Source organism: Mercenaria mercenaria, unplaced genomic scaffold, assembly GCF_021730395.1.
Source record: "Mercenaria mercenaria strain notata unplaced genomic scaffold, MADL_Memer_1 contig_1808, whole genome shotgun sequence".
NCBI lineage: Eukaryota > Metazoa > Mollusca > Bivalvia > Venerida > Veneridae > Mercenaria > Mercenaria mercenaria.
The window spans coordinates 1-22,794 of record NW_026459815.1 but is presented as its reverse complement, the minus strand read 5'-3'; the positions used below and the strand labels follow the sequence as shown (position 1 = coordinate 22,794).

The window sequence follows — 22,794 nt, the reverse complement described above, 5'->3', positions numbered from 1 at the left end:
CTAGATGTAGTGGAGCGGAATATTGCAAAAATACTTCAGTTGATGATACAAGCATCAGATTTACAGGATAGTAACTTCCTATCATGCACTTTAACATAATATCAAGCGCCACTTGAAATTATGTCATTTTCAAGATGGCCGCCACAAAAACAAAATGGCCGCCATTTTTTGGTACTTTTCAATACTTTATTACAGGAAAGCATGTAATACATTAAAACGATTGCATTTTTTATTTATACACTTTCGTTTCACGTAAGAACAGAATACCAAGCTGTAGTATGCATATTCTTTTAATTTGTTCTCAACTTTGTATGACTACGCTCATGTGTGTAGACATCCCTTTGTTTTTATAACTTACATTTTTAACAATGTTTAAATCTGAAGCACACCAACCAATATAAGTTTTATATACATTTTATTAAGATTAAATTCAATGCAATTAATTAACATCTTAATAAAATACATCTTATAAACCCTAAGGGGACAAAGAAATAGGGCAGCGCGACCACTTGCACTGTCAAAAGCAATATTTTCCGATAATGCAAACCTTAAGAAACTACCACTGTTGATTTACTACATATACCCATGAAACTATACACATCGGAAATAATGTTCTAACGGAAGAAAAAAATATACATATGCTGCATTAAGTCATTTGCTTGACAGTTGCAAGAACAAACTGCTGTGCATAACAGACCTGAGCGGTGGCACTTGCAATTGCACCCCCCACCCCCTTTGCAATTACCAGTACAGGAAGTCCTTTTGCTGCCTCACTTTTGAAGCTCCTGGCAGCATTCATCTATAGCAGACAACTACGCCCAGTAAGGGGTCCATACATTGTTCTGCTTCAGCCATCCCCAGTTTGACGGAGTTGGCAGTTGCTGCATGGTAACTGTTGCTTGACCCCAGACATTACCTGCCTGAAAAATTGCTCGTTTGATGTGTTGTTTCAGAGCACCTTTTGTTGGTTGAACCGCAATATACACTCTTTGTTTCTGAGCAAACAAATCAAGTTGAGCTTCATCCACCTTGCATGTCGTGCTTGACTGGTCATACAATTTAACTACAATTTTAATGTATCCATTTCCGATATGATCAAATACAAACGTGGAAAACCACAGGTTGTCCAATACGATATAAACGAAAATGTTGCAGGCTCGGTTTGATTGAGCCTGTTGATGGACGGTAGTGGAAGTGCAATCTACGGTCCACGCCTCTAGTCCAGGGTTGAGCAGATCTGAACATTTACACATGTTATAAGTACAAAGAATGTAAAAGTATTTAGAGACATCCGCAGATGTACATGGAACCTTCAATGATGCACAGAGTGCAATTCCATGAAAAGCGACGTATGGTCTCGAGATAAAAATATGGCTGTGCACTATACGAGAAAACAATCGGCAGAACTAAACAAACTTGAATTTATAGAGGGGGTCTGTGGTTATGCAGCCTGCATATCATAGAAACTGCCAAAAACAAGATTAAAAAGAAGGGTACATGGTCCTTTGAGCATGACCTTGACCTACTGACTTACTTTCGTCTTTTTTAAGATATTGCCATAAAATTTGGACCACTTGTACACTTTTGAACACACATCTCAAAACTGACTTTACGTGACCTTGACCTTCTCCTTTTTAAGGTACAGCAATGAAATTTTGAGATCTTATACAGTTTTGCACAACATGTTTTTTTTGTGCATCTTGGTACATTTTCTCCCTTTACAATATACAAATGTATCATATTTTCAATACCCCTGTTCTTCTGATAATACGCTGCTGCCTGGGGGTATTCTTTGCCATTAGTGATAGGTCTTGTATTATCCACAAGAAAACTAAATAGTTCAGTTTTGTTTTCAACCTATCTAAAAAAAACTATTACATGATTTAGGAGGTCTACTATTAAATTTTTTTTGACATTATCAAATGTTTGAAATAGAACACAAACAAAAGCACAAATACTTAAACTTACAATGATAGATACAAATCTGGCATGGCAATACAAAGTATGTACTATTATAATTTGAAGGCCGAGGGACTATCATTTTACCACTTTCAATATATATTTTAACATTTTGCTGTATGGGATACGACTTGGTTTGATGATGTTATTCCTAAAGCATTGTTCTTCTTGGCTCGGCTTTCCTGAGACGGCACACCGTCTATTCGGGTACGAATCTTTAACCATTAAAGGTGTGATCAAAGCTTCATACAAGTGTTAAAGTTGTCACTGAACCCTATTCTGAGTTGTACGACAGTGAGCTACCCCATTGTGCCCTGGTAGTGTTTGTAGTCCATTCTATAGATTCAATACACATATCATTCAATTATAAAGGATTAAAAGATTTTGTTTCAGCTGATTAGCAATGGTTCAGTATTGCAATAATTTTGAGAAGATTTCTCAGTGAAGCATAGCAAGAAATGAAGAATAGAACAGAGAAGAGATTGAAAAGAAGAGAAGTCCATGTAAACAATATTAGTGTTTTTCAGGCCAATATCATAATATATGCTTTCAGGTTTATCTGGCACCAGGATCCAATCAATCGTCGATGGTGATAGCATTGGAAGTGAACAACTCAAACTTGGTCGTGATAATAACGCTATTTAAAGGTCTGGCGGCCATTTTGAAGATGGCGACAATCTTAAATAGGTAGATATTTGGAAAAAGCAGCATTAGAAATGAAACTAACAGCATGTGGGGACACATTTATAGGAAAAACACGCTATATCCATACAAATATGACACTTTAGAAGCTTAAATATCCTGATTTTTATGAAAAGAAAAATGCCAAAAAAGTCTCAATTCTGGTAGCCCTTTTGAAATTTGGCGGCCATCTTGAAAACGGATGATTTTAGGTGGCCCTCGATCATTTTTAAATCTGGGCCATGTGGCGAACATTTAATGTAAATTTCATTCTTGTATCATCAAGTGAAGTATTTCATTAGATATTCTCACTTAGCTGCTCCACTAATGGGGAAAAATAAATAAAAAGCCAGAACCTGTATAAACTGTTACTTTTTATTTTTGCATTTAGAGTCTTGAGAACAATGTACATGCATTTGAAAATGAACTGTATAAGCATATAGATTATAGGAAACTGCACAATCAAATCTGGGGTACGTTGAAAGTAAAATTTGAAGGAATTTCAAGATTCTGTTAGGCTTATTGGTAGATTACATATGTATCTAAGTAATCAATTTAATATTTTGTCAAAATATTTTCAAAAGTAGTGTATCGAAATCGTCCAATATCCTACACGCCTACCAGTTCAAAATAAATAAGATGTGTTTAGTAAGTTTAAACTTAATTTATTTCAAACAAAATTGCAATATTTACAATTCATAATACATGGTATATAAGATTATGCCTGAAAAAGGACCAGAGCCGAAAGCAACAGCTTATAGAGGTCTTCTCCTACAGTAACATATTGCTGTAGGTACAATAAGGCAGTGTTTATGATCTTGTCTGAAAATATTATCTTTAAGTAATATAATAAATCTTAGAGCTTAGTCAAAGAACTATATATTAGAACATTATCAATAATGGGGTACGAAAGTGAAACAAACACGCATGGCTAATGAGTGTATAAGTTTGAAGTGAGATAAACAGAGAAAGAAAGAGAATGCATTAAATGATAAAGATTTATTCGGATTGTAAAATGGTGGCACATCCAGTTATATTACATAATCAAATGCTCATGAAATTCTTCTACTTTCCATGATGTAATTTTGAACAGCTTGAAATATTTGGATGTTAATATCATCGCTGAGATTCCGGTCTCCATTCAGTAAGGTGTGAAGTGTTACGGTGCAATAGATGGAAGTAGTCTCAAGAAGACGGACTCTGATGTCTCCGTAGTACCACATTGACAAAGAGGTGATATATAAATGTTTTTTTTTCTAAACAAATGCTGGTTTAAGGAGCTGCATTTAGTACGGAGACGAGCATAATGGACTTGCCATTTCCTGTCGCCTACGTAGAAGTATTTAGAACATTTCGATTCGTTCAGTTTTAGCTGCGTCTTGAAGGAGGCCAGGGATGGTGAATTTTGTAGCTCTCTTGGAAGTTCATTGCAATCTCTCAGAGCCGATGACAGAAAAGCGTTATAGTAAAGGGATGTCGTTGTGTGGAATGACTGGATGTCATCGGCATTGCGTAGGTTATACCGAGACGTTTCTCCAACAGACGGTGGGACTAAGGACGAGAGGTAATCAGGAGTTAGGCCATTTTTCATTTTGTAGAATAGAGTTAGTTTATGGTTTTGTCTTCGGCTCTCCAGGGAGTCCCAAGGAACTTCTCTGTTGAGTTCATTGAGAGACACAAGTTTAGTTGCCCCAGAAATGATGCGGGAAGTTTTATGCTGAATTTTGTCAAGTTCGAGTTGCTCGTACTGCGTACAGCTGATATAAACCACATCAGCATATTCAAAAAGAGGTCTAATAAAAGGTAAGTATATCACATCTTGGGTCATGGTAATTTTCCAAATGTATTTGGTAAAATTATAAAACGTTTTATTAAAAGAGGTTACGACCCAACTGTTTTGAGACATACCGCTTGTTTAGTGTTCAACCCGTTTACAGTTGGACACTACGCTTCCCTCTTTGATTGTGTCTGACGGAAAGGGGGGGGGGGGTGAGGACTCTGTGATAAGCAGTTTTTAAATCCTACCATGACTGAACTGTTTTGATATCTGTCTTCTGGCCTGTTTCGTCGGGCCCTTAAGGGTGTTTCTCTTGTTGCTATGTCTTCTGAAAAGGCATTGAGTACTATACCTACGTTTTTGGTTCTAAAGGTTTGCTTTTTATATTTTTATACACGAGCATTTTTGTGTTTTACATGCCATGCCTTTTTGTTTCCATTGCGTGTGTTAGAGATTCACCTGGAGGGGATTACTTTTATTTACACTGTCCCGTGTCTTTGGAACATGGTGGGGGTAAGAGTGAGGTTGGGTGCGCACCATAAACCGATTTAAGCTCCCCAGTGGTGTTTTTTGCCACTGACCGTTCCAAGGCGGTGCCCCACTGTGTTCCTTTGTTTGTTCGTTTTGTCCTCTTGTGTAGGCTTTGTGTGTGCGCGCGTGTATGTGTGTGTGTTCCTTTGTTCGTTTTGTCCTCGTTTGTTGGCTTTGTGTGTGTGTACGTGTATGTGTGTGTGTGTTTGTGGTGTGCACGTCTGCGTGCTGTAGGTTTCGTTTTGGGGAGGCTGCGATTTTGGTACGTGGCATTCCCTGTTTGATATTTGTCTTTGTTCTAATGATCTTCTGTCAAGCTGAAACTTTAGTTTACGCATTATATATATTCTTTTCCAAGCTCGTTCTTTAATAGAGTTAATATGAGAATGCCAGGAACAGTAATCAGAAAGATAGACTCCAAGATGTTTGTGTACAGTTACTGAAGAAATAGACTGATTATGCATAACAAGTGGTGGATGTAAGGGTTTGGATAACTTTTGTGAGATGATCATAGTCTCCGATTTGGAAGGATTAAAGGTAACTAGCCATGTATCGGCCGAATTTGATATCCTATCAATGTCGGATTGGAGTATTTCTGCAGCCGAGACAGAGTGATCAACAATTATAGGCAAGCTCGTATGGTCATCAAAAGATGAACATGTGAACCCAAGTCGTCAACGATATCATTAATAAACACTAAAAATAAAAGGGGGCCAAGAATAGATCCTCCTCAGTAAACCAATTTGACTCGGTAAGTCAACAGACTGGCGTCTGTTAAAGAGATAATCAGAAAACCAATTCAGTAAACGTCCATCCAATCCAGCATTTTCTAACTTGAAGAGTAGACCTTTGTGCCATACTTTGTCAAAGGCATTGCTTATATCAAAAATACAGTTCGTACTTCTAGTCCATCATCGAGAGCTTAACAGAAGGTATTGTACAAGTATGTGAGCTGATTCACTGTTGAATCTCCTAGTGAGAACCCAGATTGTAAAGACGAAAGAAAGTTTTTATCACGCAGAAAGTTGAAAAGATACTTAAATATAATGCGTTCAAATACCTTTTCTATGCAACAAAGCAACGATATGGTTCAGTAGTTGTTGGGTAAAGACGATTCGCCTATTTTTGAATATAGCACAGACGTTAGTATCTTTCCAAGTTTGAGGTACCTTACTGCATTGTAGTAAAGAATTAAACAGGGTGCAAAGAGGAAATTTAAGCACAGGAGCAGTTTTGCGCAATATACGGTTGCTAATTCCACCAGGTCCAGCAGCCTTGTTGATATTAAAGGACTTAGGGCGTCTTCAACGTCTTGAGGGGTAATAATAATAGAGTCAAGTTTGTTTCTTAGTTCTGGATAGTAAATGTTAGGTAGGTCCTTATTGGAGTCGTCAACCGAAGCCTGGTTACAGAAGAAGTCATTCAATAGATCAGTTTTAGACTTAGAGTCAAAGACTAGTTCATGTGTGGCTGGGTTTATAAGTGGAGGGACAGTTTGTTTGTCAGATGGAGAGATGAAGTATTTGATAAGTTTCCACCAATCTTTGGCAGTAGTAGAATCAGATTTAAGCGAATCAGCCATTTTTAGGAAGCTATTTTGTTTAGCAGTGCGGATAAGTGATGCTATTTCATTACGGATTATTCTGAATTTATTGGAATGAACAGGGTTCAGACAATGCTTAGCTCTGTGGTAGTACTTTTTACGTTTCAGAATTTGTTTCTTTATTTGTGTTGTAATCCATGGTTTATCATTAGGTTTAACATCTATAATTCTTGATTTGTATGCACTCCTTTGAAAGTTCAAGTATTTTATTTGTAACAAATGAAGTATAAGTGTCAATATCATCATTCTTTAGTTGGTCCCAGTTTATGTCGCTGACTTTACGTCTGAGTGACGTGTAGTCTCTCCGGTCGTATAGCCAAACAAACCGTTTAAAGGACTTGACATGAGGTTTAGAGAAGTTAAATAGTGAATAAATAGGACAATTGAACCGTTGGTTTTGATCTAGAACTGGTTCTCCAACACCAGAGGTAATAACTTTGTGGCTACATAAAAAAAAAAAAAGAGGTCCAGTATAGAAGAAGACTCGGTAAAATGAGTTGGTTCGATAATGAGTTGCTCTAGATTATACTGCTGACAAATAGAATGGAGTTTTCGAGTAATGTGTGGGTTTGATAAATTAAAGTTAAAGTCGCCAGTGACAGTGGTGTCGGATATGCCTGTATCTAGTGACAACCCGAGCGGGTCTTCGATTAGATTTGTTAATATGTCTGCGTTTGGAGGACGATAAAATACAGCAAACAAGATATGTTCGGAATGAGAAGGCATCAGTTTGATCCAGATACACTACAAGCCCCTGGGTTCGAGATCTAACCTCCTTTTGTAGTGCAATGTTTCCTTCAAGTAAACAATTACACTACCGTAGCCATTTTCAGTTCTATCTTTCCTCTCTGGAGTATGAAAGTTTTGAAGTTCAATATCATTATCAGAGATATTTTGATTTAACCATGTTTCTGTGAAGGCAAGAACATCAAACATACCAAACTCAGCTTCTAGAACATCAAACTTGTTCAATAGGCTTCGTACATTTTACTGTAAAACTGAAAAGCACCTAGTGCTTGTTATAATTTCTGATAGTGTGTTAGACATTGAGGAAACTATAGGAAGGGAGCTGTTAGAGATCGTTAGCAGTGGGCCTGGATTCGAATGAACATTACCATCTGCAGCTAAAAGGAGACAAAGCCAACCCTGTAAACACAAGAACAACATATTTAGTAAAAGATAGATTTAGAGTAAATTTGAGTCCGGAGAGCATTCGCTTAGCCGGGTATTTAATATTGTGTTTTGTTCGGAAATTTAACTGAGTGATCAGAGAATACGTGTGTATTATGTTCTGTGAGGTATGTTGGACGAGCACTATGAGTTTAATAATGTAAAGGAAAACAGAGTTTCGGTGGGCGGGGATACGTTTGCACAACCGAGGGAAAGACATGGTTAAACATTATGTTATTATTGACAAGAACAGCAAAACAGATTGACAACGATCATGCAAACGCATATGAAAGTAACCAGTGTTAAGCGCCCATCATATAAGAATATCCGAATGTAAAGATAAAGTGTAGTCAGAAGAAAATAGAGAAGCAGATAGTGTAGTTGTTTAGAATAACAGAAAAGTACAATAAGAGAAAAAGTTGAATCCATACTGAGATTATATAAGCAGAATATATATAGGTAGAAATATGATATAAACTGATACGTCAGCTACATGTGATAAGATGTGGGCTGTAATATCAAATATCAATGCTGATATATACTGCCACAGACCTTGTAGGCTACTTTGTATAATTATAATTTATATAAAAATAAAACATACCTAATCATTATTTACAATGTACATAAACAAACAGCTTTTACTGCATATACCCTGTTACTTTTTTGAAAATGTCATTTTCCGATACCTGTTACTCTTAACTTTGTCCGAAAATGATGCTTTTAACAGTTTTTTTGTTGTTGTTGTTTTTTGCTTGTTTTAAAGATTTAGATTTTCCATCTACCAGAAAGATATATAGACCTGTCCGCTTTATACACACACACGACACACAACAGGACTAACTTTTTATTTACATAATAATTTTATGCAACAGTTAGTGCAACCTTATTATGTATAATATGATTATTATGAAAAAGGGTCATACAGATCACAGAGTCATTTTTGAATGTTCCAAATTTCAAGATTACTCAAGGTCAAAATCAAGGTCAAATTTCATTTTGGTACACAACACTGTGCATGTGGTCCATGCAAGTGGTCCAAATTTGAAAGGTGTAGCTTGAGAAATGTGATAGTAGGTCACTAGATCAATTGCAAGGTCAAAGTTCATTTCGGTATACAAAACTATGCATGTGCTTCAAATTTGGAGGCTATAGCTTGAGAAATGTGGAAGTAGTTACTAGGTAAAAATCAATGTCAAATTTCAATTCAGAACACAAAAACCATGTGACCCCCGGGGCGGGGCCATATTTGACCCTAGGGGGATTTTTGAACAAACTTGGTAGAGAACCACTAGATGATGCTACATTACAAATATCAAAACCCTAGGCTTTGTGGTTTGGACAAGAAGATTTTCATAGTTTTTCCCTATATAAGTCTATGTAAACCATGTGACCCCCAGTGTGAAGTTTAAATATCAATTTTACGAAATCTTAAAGGTTAAATTCCAACTGAAACTGACCATAAATACTAAATAGCCACTTGAAAATAATTATTAACTTGGAATTCAGTTTTAAACACGATGACATATTAAGTTTCATAATCAAACTCAGCTAAGACTTAAACATGTTTTGTGAACACGGGACCTGGCTATGTTAAAATCCTAGAAACTCTGGTTACTCTGGCTGAACTCTGGCTACTCTGGCTGATCTCTGGCTACCCTGGCCAGCCAGAGTAACCAGAACAAATGAAATCCTGGTTACTCTGGCTACTCCGGCTGACCACAGTAGCCTGAACATGTTAAAATCCTAGAAACTCTGGCTACTCTAGCTGAACTCTAGCCAGCCAGAGTAATCAGAGTTCTGGCTACTCTTGCTGATCTCTGGCTACTCTGGCTACTCTTGCCAGCCAGAGTAACCAGAGTTCAAGCACATGTTACAGCTTCTTTTGTTGTGGGCCTACTTTGTGTGCAGGTTTCTAATTATCATATTTCGATTTTATATTTTGATTTTATGCTTGAATTTTATTCGAACTTTGAAACATGTCTGTAATTTATAGATATGCCAGTGTTTGTAAATGCTGAGTGTACATTAATGAGAGACTGAAATAAAAAAAATAAACCGAAAAAAACTAAAATACACAATCGCTAGCTGCTTTCATTCCCTGCTAAAAGCCACTTCTAAGTAAAATATCTTGTTAATTGACCGATTCATTGATGCTTTTTTTTCTTCTTCATAAAACAGCGTAGAACAGTATTTTTTCTTAGGGTCATTTAAATACTTTTAAATATGTATGTATGTTTATCTTGTTTAATCTATACGTTTTACATTCATGATTTTTGTGAATGTGGAATGCATTATTTTTGAATGCGTATTTGTTTGTATTTTTGCAATTTATTCTGTAAAGCACTTTTGAACATGTACATGAAAAGAATGCTATATAAATGTGGTTTAATAATAATAATAATAATAATAATAATAATAGTAATAGTAATAATAATAACTATTTCATTAAATATTTTACCTTGTTCTTTCTTTTGGTTTTTTATCAAATCTATCCTCACTAGAATCGTCTTCGTTGCTTGTAGAGCTGTCACTTGTTACTAAATCTGTAAATACAGCAGGTAAATATTATTCTTGAAATATAAAACAATGCAATTCATAAAACAAACAAAACACGAGTAAATGCAAAATATGCTTCTGCAGTAAACGTATTGAAAATTGTTTATAAAGAATATTAAAACATTATCATAGAAAAAAAATATTGTATTGAATGAAATACAAAATACATGCAAATGTAAGCCGAAACTATTGCAAAATATTTCCAGCAAAACAATATTCAATTATTTTAACTATAGACCATATGCCGCTTTTCATGGAATTACACTCTAGTGTATCATAGACGGTTCCATGCGCACCGCCGTATCAACACATCTGTGAATGTCTCTTAAAGGTTTCTTTTTGTGTTTTTTTTAGCATTGGGAAATGTTCAGTTCTGCTCAAAAATGGGACTAGAAAGCCTGCAACATTTTTCTTGTGTTTTTTTTTTTTTTGTCGTGTTGAGCAACTGTGGAGTTTCAACTTTTTTTATTTAAATATTTAGATATATAGTATTGTCTTCAAAATGTTTATTAGAGTCTTATTCATTAGAACACTTGTCGGGACAGAGTTTTGGAAACGAGAAACACCCGGGAAAGACAGGAATTACTTAAAAATCTTGTCTTAACCGCTGGATCAGATCATGGTAAGGCTTGGTTCTCCGGGATTTTAGCTACGAATAATACCCGGCCAGATAATACTCAAGATAATAATCACACATGGACACTGTGTGTTGGAAATGTAATATTGAAAATATATATCTATATCCTATAGAATTGTCTACTAGGGGTATAACAAAATATTATGATATCGAAGTCAAAACAGTTCACAGAAAGGTCTTACATGTAGCAAATGTAAAAACATGAATTCCTTTCATAGAAATGTGTACTATAATTTAAAACACACAAAAGACATAAATTGCGAACGTGTTAATTAACACGTGCGCACGTGATAACTATCACGTTCGCGCGTGGTAGCTAACACGTTCGCACGTGATAGCTATCACGTTCGCATAGGATTTTTTTTATTTATCACGTTCGCACGCGATAGCTATCACGTTCGTATAGGAAATATTTTATTTATCACGTGCGCACGTGATAAATAAAATATTTCCTATGTCCCCTCTATGCCACCGTATAAAATGTATGACCATCTGAATAATTCTGAAAAATATCTTATTCTAAACTGTATAAGATTTATGCCCTTTGCACCATGTGACACCTTGGAAGGACCAGAACACATGAAAAAGTAACTATGACCTCACTTACAAGTATATATTATTGAATCAAGCTTGAATTTACCGCCTAGCAGGAACGTATGAAAGAGAATTCCTATAGTTAATTTTAACTCTCATAGACTTCTTTCTAAATTCACATTCTGAAATTTCGTGCTTAAAACAATGAGCAAAAATGGGTCAACAAGCTTTGTTTTGTGTTTGTGAAACATTGTTTTCAACACACCCACTTTTGCTGAACTGCTAGCGATTTTTCTACATTTTCATAATTTTCTACTTTGTTATATAAATAATTAATCACGACAGCTCAATAAGCTTTATTCTTTTAACAAATTTATTATATATTTATTTCATATCATAGTTTTATTAAAAACATTTTGTAAATACTATATCATAACAATGATGGGTAGATCTACAAATAATAAAATAATCTTCTTTCATTTTATGAACTTTTTTAATGAATATACTCACAGTAAAGAATTTTGTTTTAAACTTTGAAAGAAACTGATTCAAAGACTTTTTCCTCTTTTCCTAGTGTATAGATAAAGGAACTGTGAACATAAAAAAGGCCAAAAAAGTATGGGTCACAAGGCTAAATTTTACGTCCTTAATTGCAAGGCTTGCTGTTGATTTTCTCATATTTCCAATTTCCATTGACGCTTGTGAATGAGTATAACATCTGTTCGGACGAAACAATGTCAAGAACTTGACCAGTGCTAGAAGTTTAAAAAATTCTTAATTCTTTCTATAATTGAATACTAAATGATTTGAAGGGAGATACTGTTCTATCAATACATAGTTGATTGTCTAACATTATATGAACAATACTGTCTTTGTACTAAACTGAGCTGCAAAAACGCAGTTTCAAATGGCAAGTTGCATGACAAATGTCAGGCATGATACATGTCATTACAAGATAAACCATTATCAACATTTGCTTACCGATAATTGAAAATTGTTATTTTACACAAGATTCCTCATATTTAAGATTGTCTTCTCAGGTTTCAACAAATGTTGACTTCACTTCACTTTTCCCATAGATAGTATCGGCTACACAAGAAGTTGCGCATAAAAACTATATGAATTCTTTTTAAGAGGTTGCCAGGTCCATCCAGAATGAGGTAAACAGCTGACGGCACTATGCCTGGAGTCCGAGGTTTTCCACCTAATACTGTAAGGTTGTAGGGATTATTTCTTTTACCGGCAAAGGATGAACTATATGCTATGGCGAATGAAATATATATATTAATTCAATAAGGTCTTCATCCCTTCAAAGTGGACAGATTTTCTTCAGAGCATACAAATATTTATACTTCATATAACAAATATGGACAGCAACTACATGTATTTCCTTAAAAGAGATATACCTTTGTCGTTAAATATGTCGTTCCATTCCTTAAAGTCTGGAACAGAACGTAAAGCAATCGTTTCGCCAAAGCGGTCAGAAAGAGTACCAGCTAATTCGTTTAAAGTGTTTGTAACTTTTTCCTGTTTCAAATTTTCTGAAACATGTCTCACTCCTGTAACAGAAGAACATCCAATCGAAATCTTCACTCCGTGTGTCTCTGCATATCCATCATCTCCTGAAAAGAAAATGATGATTTAGGTCAGTTAGAATGTGACACTAGCCTAGTCTAAACATGTGAACACTAACAGATATGAAGTAAGAAATCCAGTACCATCTGGAAAAATTTAAACAAAAGAGCCTACATTGTTGTAGATTACTTACCCGAATTTCACAGCTTAAACGTATGATAAAACATATATGGAGACAAGCATCGTCAACTTCTAGCCATGTTTTTACTTTACTACGCAAGAAATGACAAAGTGCTAGTTATCCACTTAAATGTGATTTTTGTATCCTATTACAGTCAAGATAAAAGCACATAAAGCCGTCGATCATGCTTTTGGTGAATCGCGACATCATCATATTTAACTGAGAATTAACAACAGCGCTCCTGCAAGTTGAGAGTAAGACATGTTTGTGATAACGACGGTCAAATTTTTAACAAATTGTGGTATAAGATCATCAAAAAATGGTTCCTTTCACATAATTGTCAAATTGAGATTGCGGTTTCATACAACGAGATTTTCTTGTGTGTTTTTAAAGATATACAATAAGGGAAAAGTGATAAGATCCTCCGATTGATGTTTTGTTTTGACAATTCTGAATAGTTTGAAACATTTGGTAGGTCAGCCGAACAACACATGTATGATATTATTTCAAAATTGGTTGGTCAATATCAAGTAAATTGGAAATCCGCAAATACATTCTCACTGCTTGTTGACAATCATGTCTCATCACATTTGAAATAAAAGACTGTAAACTGCCATGTCCCTTTGTAATGTTTTCCATTTATGCTAATGTTTGGGTAGTATATGTCTGTTGGTTAAGGTTTGGGAGTATATATCACCATAACCTTCTAATATCTGATGAACGAACAACATCTATATCAACAATACCTGACCATTACACGATCTGCCTTACTGTCCAGTACGATGGACGCTTAAAATATCCTCAAACAGCTGTCAGCCTTAAAAATTGAATGTCGTTTGAATTAAAGAAATAGATATAAACAACATTTTAAAGGCTTCCAAAGTGTGTAGTGTGAAATATCAATTTTATTATCAAAATGGTACTTTTCCTATTGTAAAAAATTGTCTTTGAAATAAATACATATTTTACATGTTTTGCCTGGAGATTGTGCTTTTATTTCAAGATATCCTTAACGTTTCATAACAACCAGTTCGCAAATAAACCAAAATAAGTTGGTGTCAAAAATGTACAAAAAAATACAGTTTACAATGCACTGGTTTTTATCACTCCCTTAATTACGCTCTATATAGACTTACCATTTATTTTATTTAGTTTAAATATTAACAGGTATCTCAGTATCCACTAATGGAAATAGGTTAAACATCACACACTCATTCCTTGTAAAGATGAAACATGCAATGCAAAAAATGATAATTTACTTTGCTTTTTTACGTAGAAACTCTCCTTTTGTATGTAAGCTGTGATTTCAATGTCCACTAATGACAATGGATTTAAACTGAACACATTTCTTCACTATAATGATAGTTTAAAGAGCAGTGCACAGGTCCATTTTTACAACGCTTAGCCCCCTTTTCATCACATTTTTTTTAATTAGAAGCGTCATAAGACGGAAAAGTTCTACGAGTCAAACTCTTTATGCCTTTTATACTCGTATGCTTATTTATTGTTTGCTTTTCAGAATATAAAATATAAATAATCGTACATTTGTTGCAAAATAAACTTCAGTAAAGACATAAGTCTATATAATTACCGATATGAACGTAAATATAAATGGTAAATTTTAAATATATCAAAATATTTGTATAAAGTGAAAATAACATCATTGTCATATAATTGATGAATGCATTTTTACAGTCCTTCTTTGTATTTGCAATAATGTCCGCTCATTATAAATGATAGATTTATATTTCAGAAATTTGCACTTTTATCTACTTATCCATCATTTATAATGACCGGACATTATTGCAAATACACTGAAGGACTGTAAAATGCTTGTCTTATTCTAAAGTCACTGGATAAATTGCATAAATTAATAATTTTATAAACGTATTTATTGAGATATGTAAAATAAGGAATATAGTTATAATGGCACAATATTTACAGTAGTGTAAAACTATAAGAAGAGTTTGTAACAGAGTTACCAACGTCTCCCGCCTGGGGACATTTTTCACAAAATATATTGCATGCCAATACAACATATTCTAAGTAATAAGGCAGCATACTAACAATGTTAACAAGCAAATTCGATGAATTGGTATCCCCCGCCGAAAGAGTTTGCGGTGAGGAATGGCAAAAAGATATATACGGCAAAAAAAAATATAGAAGCAAATAATTTCATTGGTAAAATCAATTTAACAGAAAACAAATGTTTAATTAAAGAGTACATAATATATGTATGATACTTTGATCCTGACTAAAGAATTTATTTTGAATGGAATATGCTTACTGTAATAAGCTTAGCATTTAAAATTAAATGCAGTTAATTGGTAAAATCAATTTAACAGAAAACAAATGTATGAAGTGTGAGCATGAAGTTTAACTGGAACGAAATATTGCCTTTGAGAAGTTTGACACCATGTGTTGCTGTTTAACATGTACATTTGAACATAAAAGAACAGATGTCCTTGAGAGAACACAATCAAGTAAGATATCTTGAACATGGCTGTGCACAAATTCAGACTTGATAGTTATGAAACAATGTGACATTGCCTTTCAGTATATTAAATAAAGATGGACAAAGGTAAAAGTATTGTATATAAATATAATGTAGGACATTTTTCATTATACCGGTATGGCATTTGCAGATATTGTTTATCAATACAACGAAGTATTGACTTTTCTCTAGATCTCAATAATGATAATAATGATAATAATAATAATAATACCATCGTTAACATATGACTGAAAGATTATTCAAAAGGGCGATAAATAAAGAATATGTGATATCGGGTTAATTGATTTTTCACTTACAATATAATTATTTGTTTTCTTCAAAGAAGGAAAATAAACTTCGTTCAATTCCATTGTATAGAACTTCATGGTCTAATGGGGACCCCTGCTGTATTAATTGCCCTCCAATTTGCCACGTTTACATAGTCGCTGATAAGCAGCAAATAAGGCTATAGTTGTTTATTTGATTGTGGGTGGTCACATGTATAGCGGTGCACTCAAACAAATGATTAACTGCAATAATAAGTGTGAGATCGGGTTTTCTGTCTTTTTCAATAATTTTTCATATAAACAATGGTGTCTACATAAAGCAGTGAGCACAATGTCCAGCTTTATGCTGCAGTCTGACTGAAATGTCAAATCGAAGACTCATGACATAAAACGGGTCCGCCCGCTTAGCTCAGTAGATACAGCGTTGGTTTACGAATCACGGGGTCGTGAGTTCGATCTTCGGGCAGGCGTATGTTTTCCGTGACTATTTGATAAACGACATTGTGTCTGGAATCAATAGTTTTCCACCCCTGATTCATGTGGGGACGTTGGCAATTACTTGCGGAGAACATGTTTCTACTGGTACAGAATGCAGGGACACTGGTTAGGTTAACTACCCACGTTACATGACTGAAATACAGTTGAAAAAATGGCGTTAAACCCAAAACAAACAAACATCATGACATATACACCACCCACTCACATTATAGAGACACCTGTCTGACCAATCCTAGATGTATCCTTTTAATGCTGAGCGCCAAGTGAAGAACCTACTAGTGCTATTTTTTGTGGCTTTGGATGACGATGTCGGGGAGCAAACCCACGACCTGCTGCAATTGAAGCGGGCGCACAACCACTAGGATACAGTTTTAGTACAGTGCAGTGTTGCATATTAAGTGGTTAAACATTCTCATTTTCGAAGGATTAGTGTTCACAAGGATGAAATCAAGAGATAATAGTGTTATATTTATGTTTTATATTCTACATGTATTCTGAGACTACATTTTGGTTCCCTAACCTGACATTGTAGGGGATTGCTAGGGGCATGCTTGTCGCGGCTTGGCTGTCCATTCGTATTTGTGTATTTGTGTTAATACTGGGTTTCAAAGTGCCTATAAAGACAGGTTTTCGGTCGATACCAACACCGACTGGTGTGTAATATGCCATATTCCTAGATCAAACTATTTCAAGTGATATTGAGGTAAGTGCGGATAAGACAGACGATTCGTGTGATTTAAGTCTTGAAGTTTTGTTTGGTGCCATTAAAAAGAATAATAAAATTGATATTTCGGCAACATTCGAAACAGTTTGTCTACCGACGTCCTATTTTTTTGAAAAATAAGGCAATTTCGATTTCATCAAGGGCAATAACAACTGCAGTCTTACCGGAGAAACCTTGCCAAGTACCCAGCTTGTTTCGGATAGTGTCATCATTTACAGTCTATGCAAGTTTTATGAAGACTGCTCTTTTAAAGTGTTAAAATGTGAAATATGATAACCTTTACTAGTTGAATGACTATATATAACTCTGAATATATAGGAGCACCATTTCGTATTTTCGATGTTAATTGAGATTTTGTAGACATAACATGCGATAAAACATTCGTGAAGATTGTTTTATGTGGCATGAAAAAATATTTAAAGATGGGCAGACAAACGTTAGGTAATAACAATAGCTAACTATAGGGCTTAAAACTACTTATGATGTTCTTTACTACGTTTAAGTTACCTGGTTGTGTTATTTGATTATTCAAGTTGTTAATGCTTTCCAGTGTGAGATTCGCTTGTATCGAAATCGGCTCTCCGTATTCCAGACATAGCATTCTTGAAACGTGTTCTGTATGAAACTGGAAAGCTGCACTTTTCACAAACTGTATAACATTTTTCATTGCTCCGCATGTTGAAAATTGTAATACAATGAGAATACATTTTCTGCTAACTGTTGTTATTGTGACATCCTCATTTGCAGTAAAGTTTTGTATCAGCGACTCTATTTCGCTCGGTTGTTCATTAACACCGCCGATGCTAATTGTTTGCACAGCTGTCTGAATATCAGCTTGCAAATTTTCCTCAACCTTCCTTTTGATTTCAAGGTTATTGCAGTCAATATTAACAAGTAGCTCTAGTTCTGAAAAGATCAAATATGTGTTATTACGAGTGTTTTTCAGAGACGCCGTTGAAATAAATTATACATGTAGCAGACCACACTCACGAGTACTGTTACTACATTGTATCTAATTATTAAATATTCAATATTTCAGATTCATTATAACACAGCAGCAACACATGATGGCTGATGGTGCACCTCGCTCGAAATATCTTTCTCATAATAACGGCATAAGAAACGATGATATTTTTCTCTTCATAAAGATATTAGCAGGAATAACGGGATAATATCAAAAGAAAACGTTATTACGGGGCAGTTATATACACACTCTGAGAAAGTATTTCTTGGTATCACTATTGGGGTTTCGTAGGTATCATTTTGATTTTTGAACTTAATATTGTCGGAGTAAATCGTGTAACTGCATTGACAATAAATGCACAATGCAGACGTACCTTTTGGTTCCTTGAAAAATAAGTTTTCGTCTATCATTTCTTCAAGAAGAGACTTTAATTCGCTCAACATATATGGAACAAAAAACAACATACTCTAACATATGTCACCTAATATAAGGATGTCATTTATAATTTAACTCTAGGGAAATTGCTTACAAATGTTATACTACTTTTTATAATTTGAATATACTGTACCCATAATACATGTAAGAACTAGTATGCCAAACTTTTGCTGACTCTAGACTGTTTTGCACAAATAATCATGCTTCTAACTATATATATGTTCATAGTACACGGATGTCCTCTGTGTGATACTAGGACGCGGAAGTATGATTCTCAAATGACACTTTGACAATAGAATGCGTATACTGAATTTACGGACTGACAGATAAATAATGCCGTTAACTTGTACCTTATCACTAAATACTTTTATTAGATTTTGATGTTCACTATGAACTTAATGGCCTATAAAGCTTATAAATAAGTTCCTCCAAGGAGATGTTGAAAAGGATATTTGATGACACATTTGTCCCTTTTTAATAACATTGAACATATATATCTTGCAAGTTTATTCTTTTACTTAGCAATTTTATCAAACCTATATATTTGGTTGTTCACATAAAAGCATTAATGATCTGTGATGAATGCATACTCTCGAGTTAATGACTACACATTTTTATAAAGGGTTTAATCAACGGTAAAGTTGACTTATAGAGATTTTGTTAACTCAACAAGATACACAGGTATTAAATCAAAATAACGACTCTACTGTCTGTATGTAATAAAATCTGTAAAAAGATACCAAAGGAACAGAAAATATTACAACACCGAGTCAAGGTACGGGAAGACATTTTTCAGCCATCACACGGAACTTTAGGACGGCTAAAATGAATGTTGATAAAATATGTGAAAAGATTCCTTGAAAACGCAACAAAGCAACATAATAGCAGATTCGTTTTGAATGATTCTATTCATGAGAGACAAAGAAATGTGACAAATCCACAACGGCCCCTAGCACCGGCTTAAGCGGAGTTCTATAACTGTAAATGAAAGTACTCCATGATCCCAAAGGACCAGAAAATATAACAACACTTAGTCCAAGTATTGGGAGACTTTTACAGTCATCAATGGATATGAATATTTATACCTTCATATACTTCTTTTAGCTTCTTTATCTTCACACATCCGGTCTCCAGCTGAAGCTGATCGAGATATTCGTCCACAGAAGTGACATCAAGTGTTTCATCAGTACACTTTTCTATCATTTCCATACATTTGTCGTTTAAGCTTTTGTCTATATCCGTTGTCAGAATACTAATACTAGATACGAGTCTTGTCCACACGGAAAGAAACTTGCTTTCATCTAGCGAAAGCCTTGCGAAATCTGCGTAGTTAATTTTTGCATCCTTAATAGTCTGTATATGTTTGTTATCTTTTTGGCTTATTCTGTCCCCAAATAAATTCAAAATTACTTCTGCCAATTCTGAAATATCTAACGAGGAAGGTTCTAAACTTGTTGACGGGAGTAAAATTTCTTTGATAATTCCAGGCAATTTGTCTAGATTTGTCCGTATCAGTCTATCAAAGGTAGCATTATCTTTATTCATTTCTCTGTATAACACACCCAGTAAAACGTGTTTGCCGCCGTCAAAAAACAGTTTGACGTAACGTACGTATTTTTCCGGTGGACGTTTGAAGAAGAGCTGAAATTCTATAACAAGAAAACAAAACAAACCCAAAACAATTGTAATGAAACTATTTCTTACATGACCGTGACAATGTCAAGCATCACTAAAATAGTAAAATAGTCTGCAGCTTTTCGGGAATGTTTAAGAAATAATATATCTTATCCAGTGATTTGTCGTTGAATAAATAAATCATTGTTTGGAGTTCAGATGCGAAGGCGGACTACGAGGGTTTGAACGACAAACAATGATTTATTCAAAAGCAAATCACTAAATGAGATATATTATTTCGATTCTAACACGTTACCAAGGATTTTTAAGTACATCCGACATTCATTAAATATTTGCCCGTTTTCAATCGGTTTCTTTTCCAGCGCGCCGCTATGCCATTTGACGCCATGACGTAATAATTGTGACGTCCGAACAGTGATTTGTTGTTTGATAATTCACTGTTTTCTGCCTTCTTTGTAGGAAAATGAATCGGATCGTGTTAGAATAACTCTTAAGTTAGTCATATCACCAGCCTAATAACAGTAGAACAAGAAATAGTAACAGCGTTACCAACGTTCCCCGCCTAGGAACAGTTTCACTAAACATACTACATGTCAATACAACATCTTCTAAGTAATAGGGAAACATACTCACAATGTAAATATATCATAATTGTATATCATATAATTCATGAGCACATTTTGAAGTTTGAAAATGTCTGGAAGCCTTTAAGTGGTGAATGCTTTCAAATGCTGATATCTGTATTTTGATATTATCTTTAAATTAGTATGGGAAAAATAATGAAATATATCATATTATTTAAAAAAAGAAGTAATTCCATCTACAATAAAAATAAAATTAACTTGGGTGCCTTGATCTTGACCATTGTACATAACACAATGTCTTGAAATGGTGAACATGTACGCCCAGTTATTTTAATATAAACCAATGCATAAAAAAATACAGACCAGGCAAAAAAATCCTAAAATCTCCACTGGTGACCTTGACACTAGAGACTTCTAAGTGTGACCTTGTCTGTGAAACCGGGGGTTTTGCTCTTGCGCAAGACATGTTGTCTCATGGGGAACATTTGTGCCAAGTAATTTTAAAACCCCTTGATAAATGGCAGAATTATAAATCGGACAAGAAACAGACCCTGTTAACTTTTAGCATCTTTGACCTTGACCTTGGAGCTTAAAGGTCTGAGTCCTGTTAACATTTAACTTCTATGTCCTTGACCTTGCAGCAAGGGATCTTGGGTCGTGCGCATGACACGTCACCTTCTTATGGGGATCATTTTTGCCAGGTTATTTCAATATCTCTTCATCGATAGCAGAGTCACGGACGGAAGGACGGACGGAAGGATTCAGCCTATTTCTAAGCCCCTTTTTTCTTCGGAAAAGGTGGGAGACAAATATACATTATTCAGGTAGCTTAAAGGTCTTATTATAAAATAATAATAAATGTAAATAGTTTTAGACAGCATAATTAAAAATTAAAGGAATTATAAATACATTCTGATATAAAATGACAAAACACATTTTTGAATATTTGCATATATAGCAAGGCAGATTACTGAAACAATACTGCATTTGGTGATGCAAGCATGAGTTTTGGCATGAGTACTCGTCTTCAAAAAGACCGTTAGCCACTTGAAAATTCAAAATGGTGGCCATTTTTTTAAGATGGCCGCCATAGGAAGTTGATTTTTGACTTGAACAGACCTATACCGAGTTCTTTTTGTCAATTTTGAGGAAAAATATCTCTTAAGATGTTTTGCGTATTCAAAACCTATTTTTGATACACAAAATACTGGTTTCAAAATCCAATGTGGCGTCTTTTTTCAAGATGGCCGCCATTTCATGTAAAAAGTACTAATTTGTCATTAAAACTGACGTTCCTAGTTAATTAGTTTTTAAATGACAGTCAAATACCATATTCAGAGTGTTAAAGGACAGTTTTTTTTGTCTCGCCTGCGACTATAGAAACTGACAGCGGACTAAGGCGTAGCTTTTTTGGCCGCGACGGCGATGACGATGGCGGTGGTGGCGTTGACGTTAAGTATTTATGTGAAGTCTTTTTCTCAGAAACTACTATGTTAACTCATTAACACCTGCAGTCATATCGCCGCTTAATTACTGGTATCAATTTTCCGATACATTCCGGAGCCGCTTATCGATTTATCTGCTATGTATGCCTGTGGATTTTCACTGATAATCAATAATCGATAACATCTAGGCCTCCTTTGATCAAAATTAGGGACAAACATCTGTTTATAAACGATGAATAAAACTGAGATTTTCACAACTGATACTACGATTCATGATCTAATCAATAATTTAAAATTTACTATTATTTTGATTTGCAAAATTGTTTTACAGGCCAACTGAAGTAACATGAATATGGAAAACTGCAATATTCAAGAAAGATTGGACATAGAAAAACTGCCATTACTTGATTATTTTATATTTATTCAAATATCATCTATTGCTAAACGTTAAAGCAAATGATATTATGAAAGAACAAAATTATACTTTATTTGATAAAATTAAAAATGCTGAATAAAAAAGAAAG

At 34.7% G+C, this 22,794-nt stretch overlaps 1 protein-coding gene across 2 annotated transcripts in view; it reads right to left on the bottom strand.

Annotated features, from left to right (window-relative positions):
* Window positions 1-20,326, bottom strand: part of LOC123522883 (uncharacterized) — a 50,531-nt gene extending 30,205 nt beyond the window's left edge. The window contains exons 1-4 of one of the 2 annotated variants that reach the window (XM_053532834.1): window positions 19,692-20,326; window positions 17,715-18,113; window positions 12,855-13,070; window positions 10,180-10,264 (exon numbers count right to left, since the gene is read on the bottom strand). In XM_053532834.1, coding sequence (XP_053388809.1) covers window positions 10,180-10,264; window positions 12,855-13,070; window positions 17,715-18,113; window positions 19,692-20,151 — 1,160 coding nt within the window. In that variant the 5' untranslated portion in view covers window positions 20,152-20,326. Of the gene's footprint in view, window positions 1-10,179; window positions 10,265-12,854; window positions 13,071-17,714; window positions 18,114-18,544; window positions 18,611-19,691 lie in introns of those variants that run through there. The other variant, XM_053532835.1, reaches the window with a different exon arrangement.
* Between the last annotated feature and the right edge of the window lie 2,468 nt (window positions 20,327-22,794).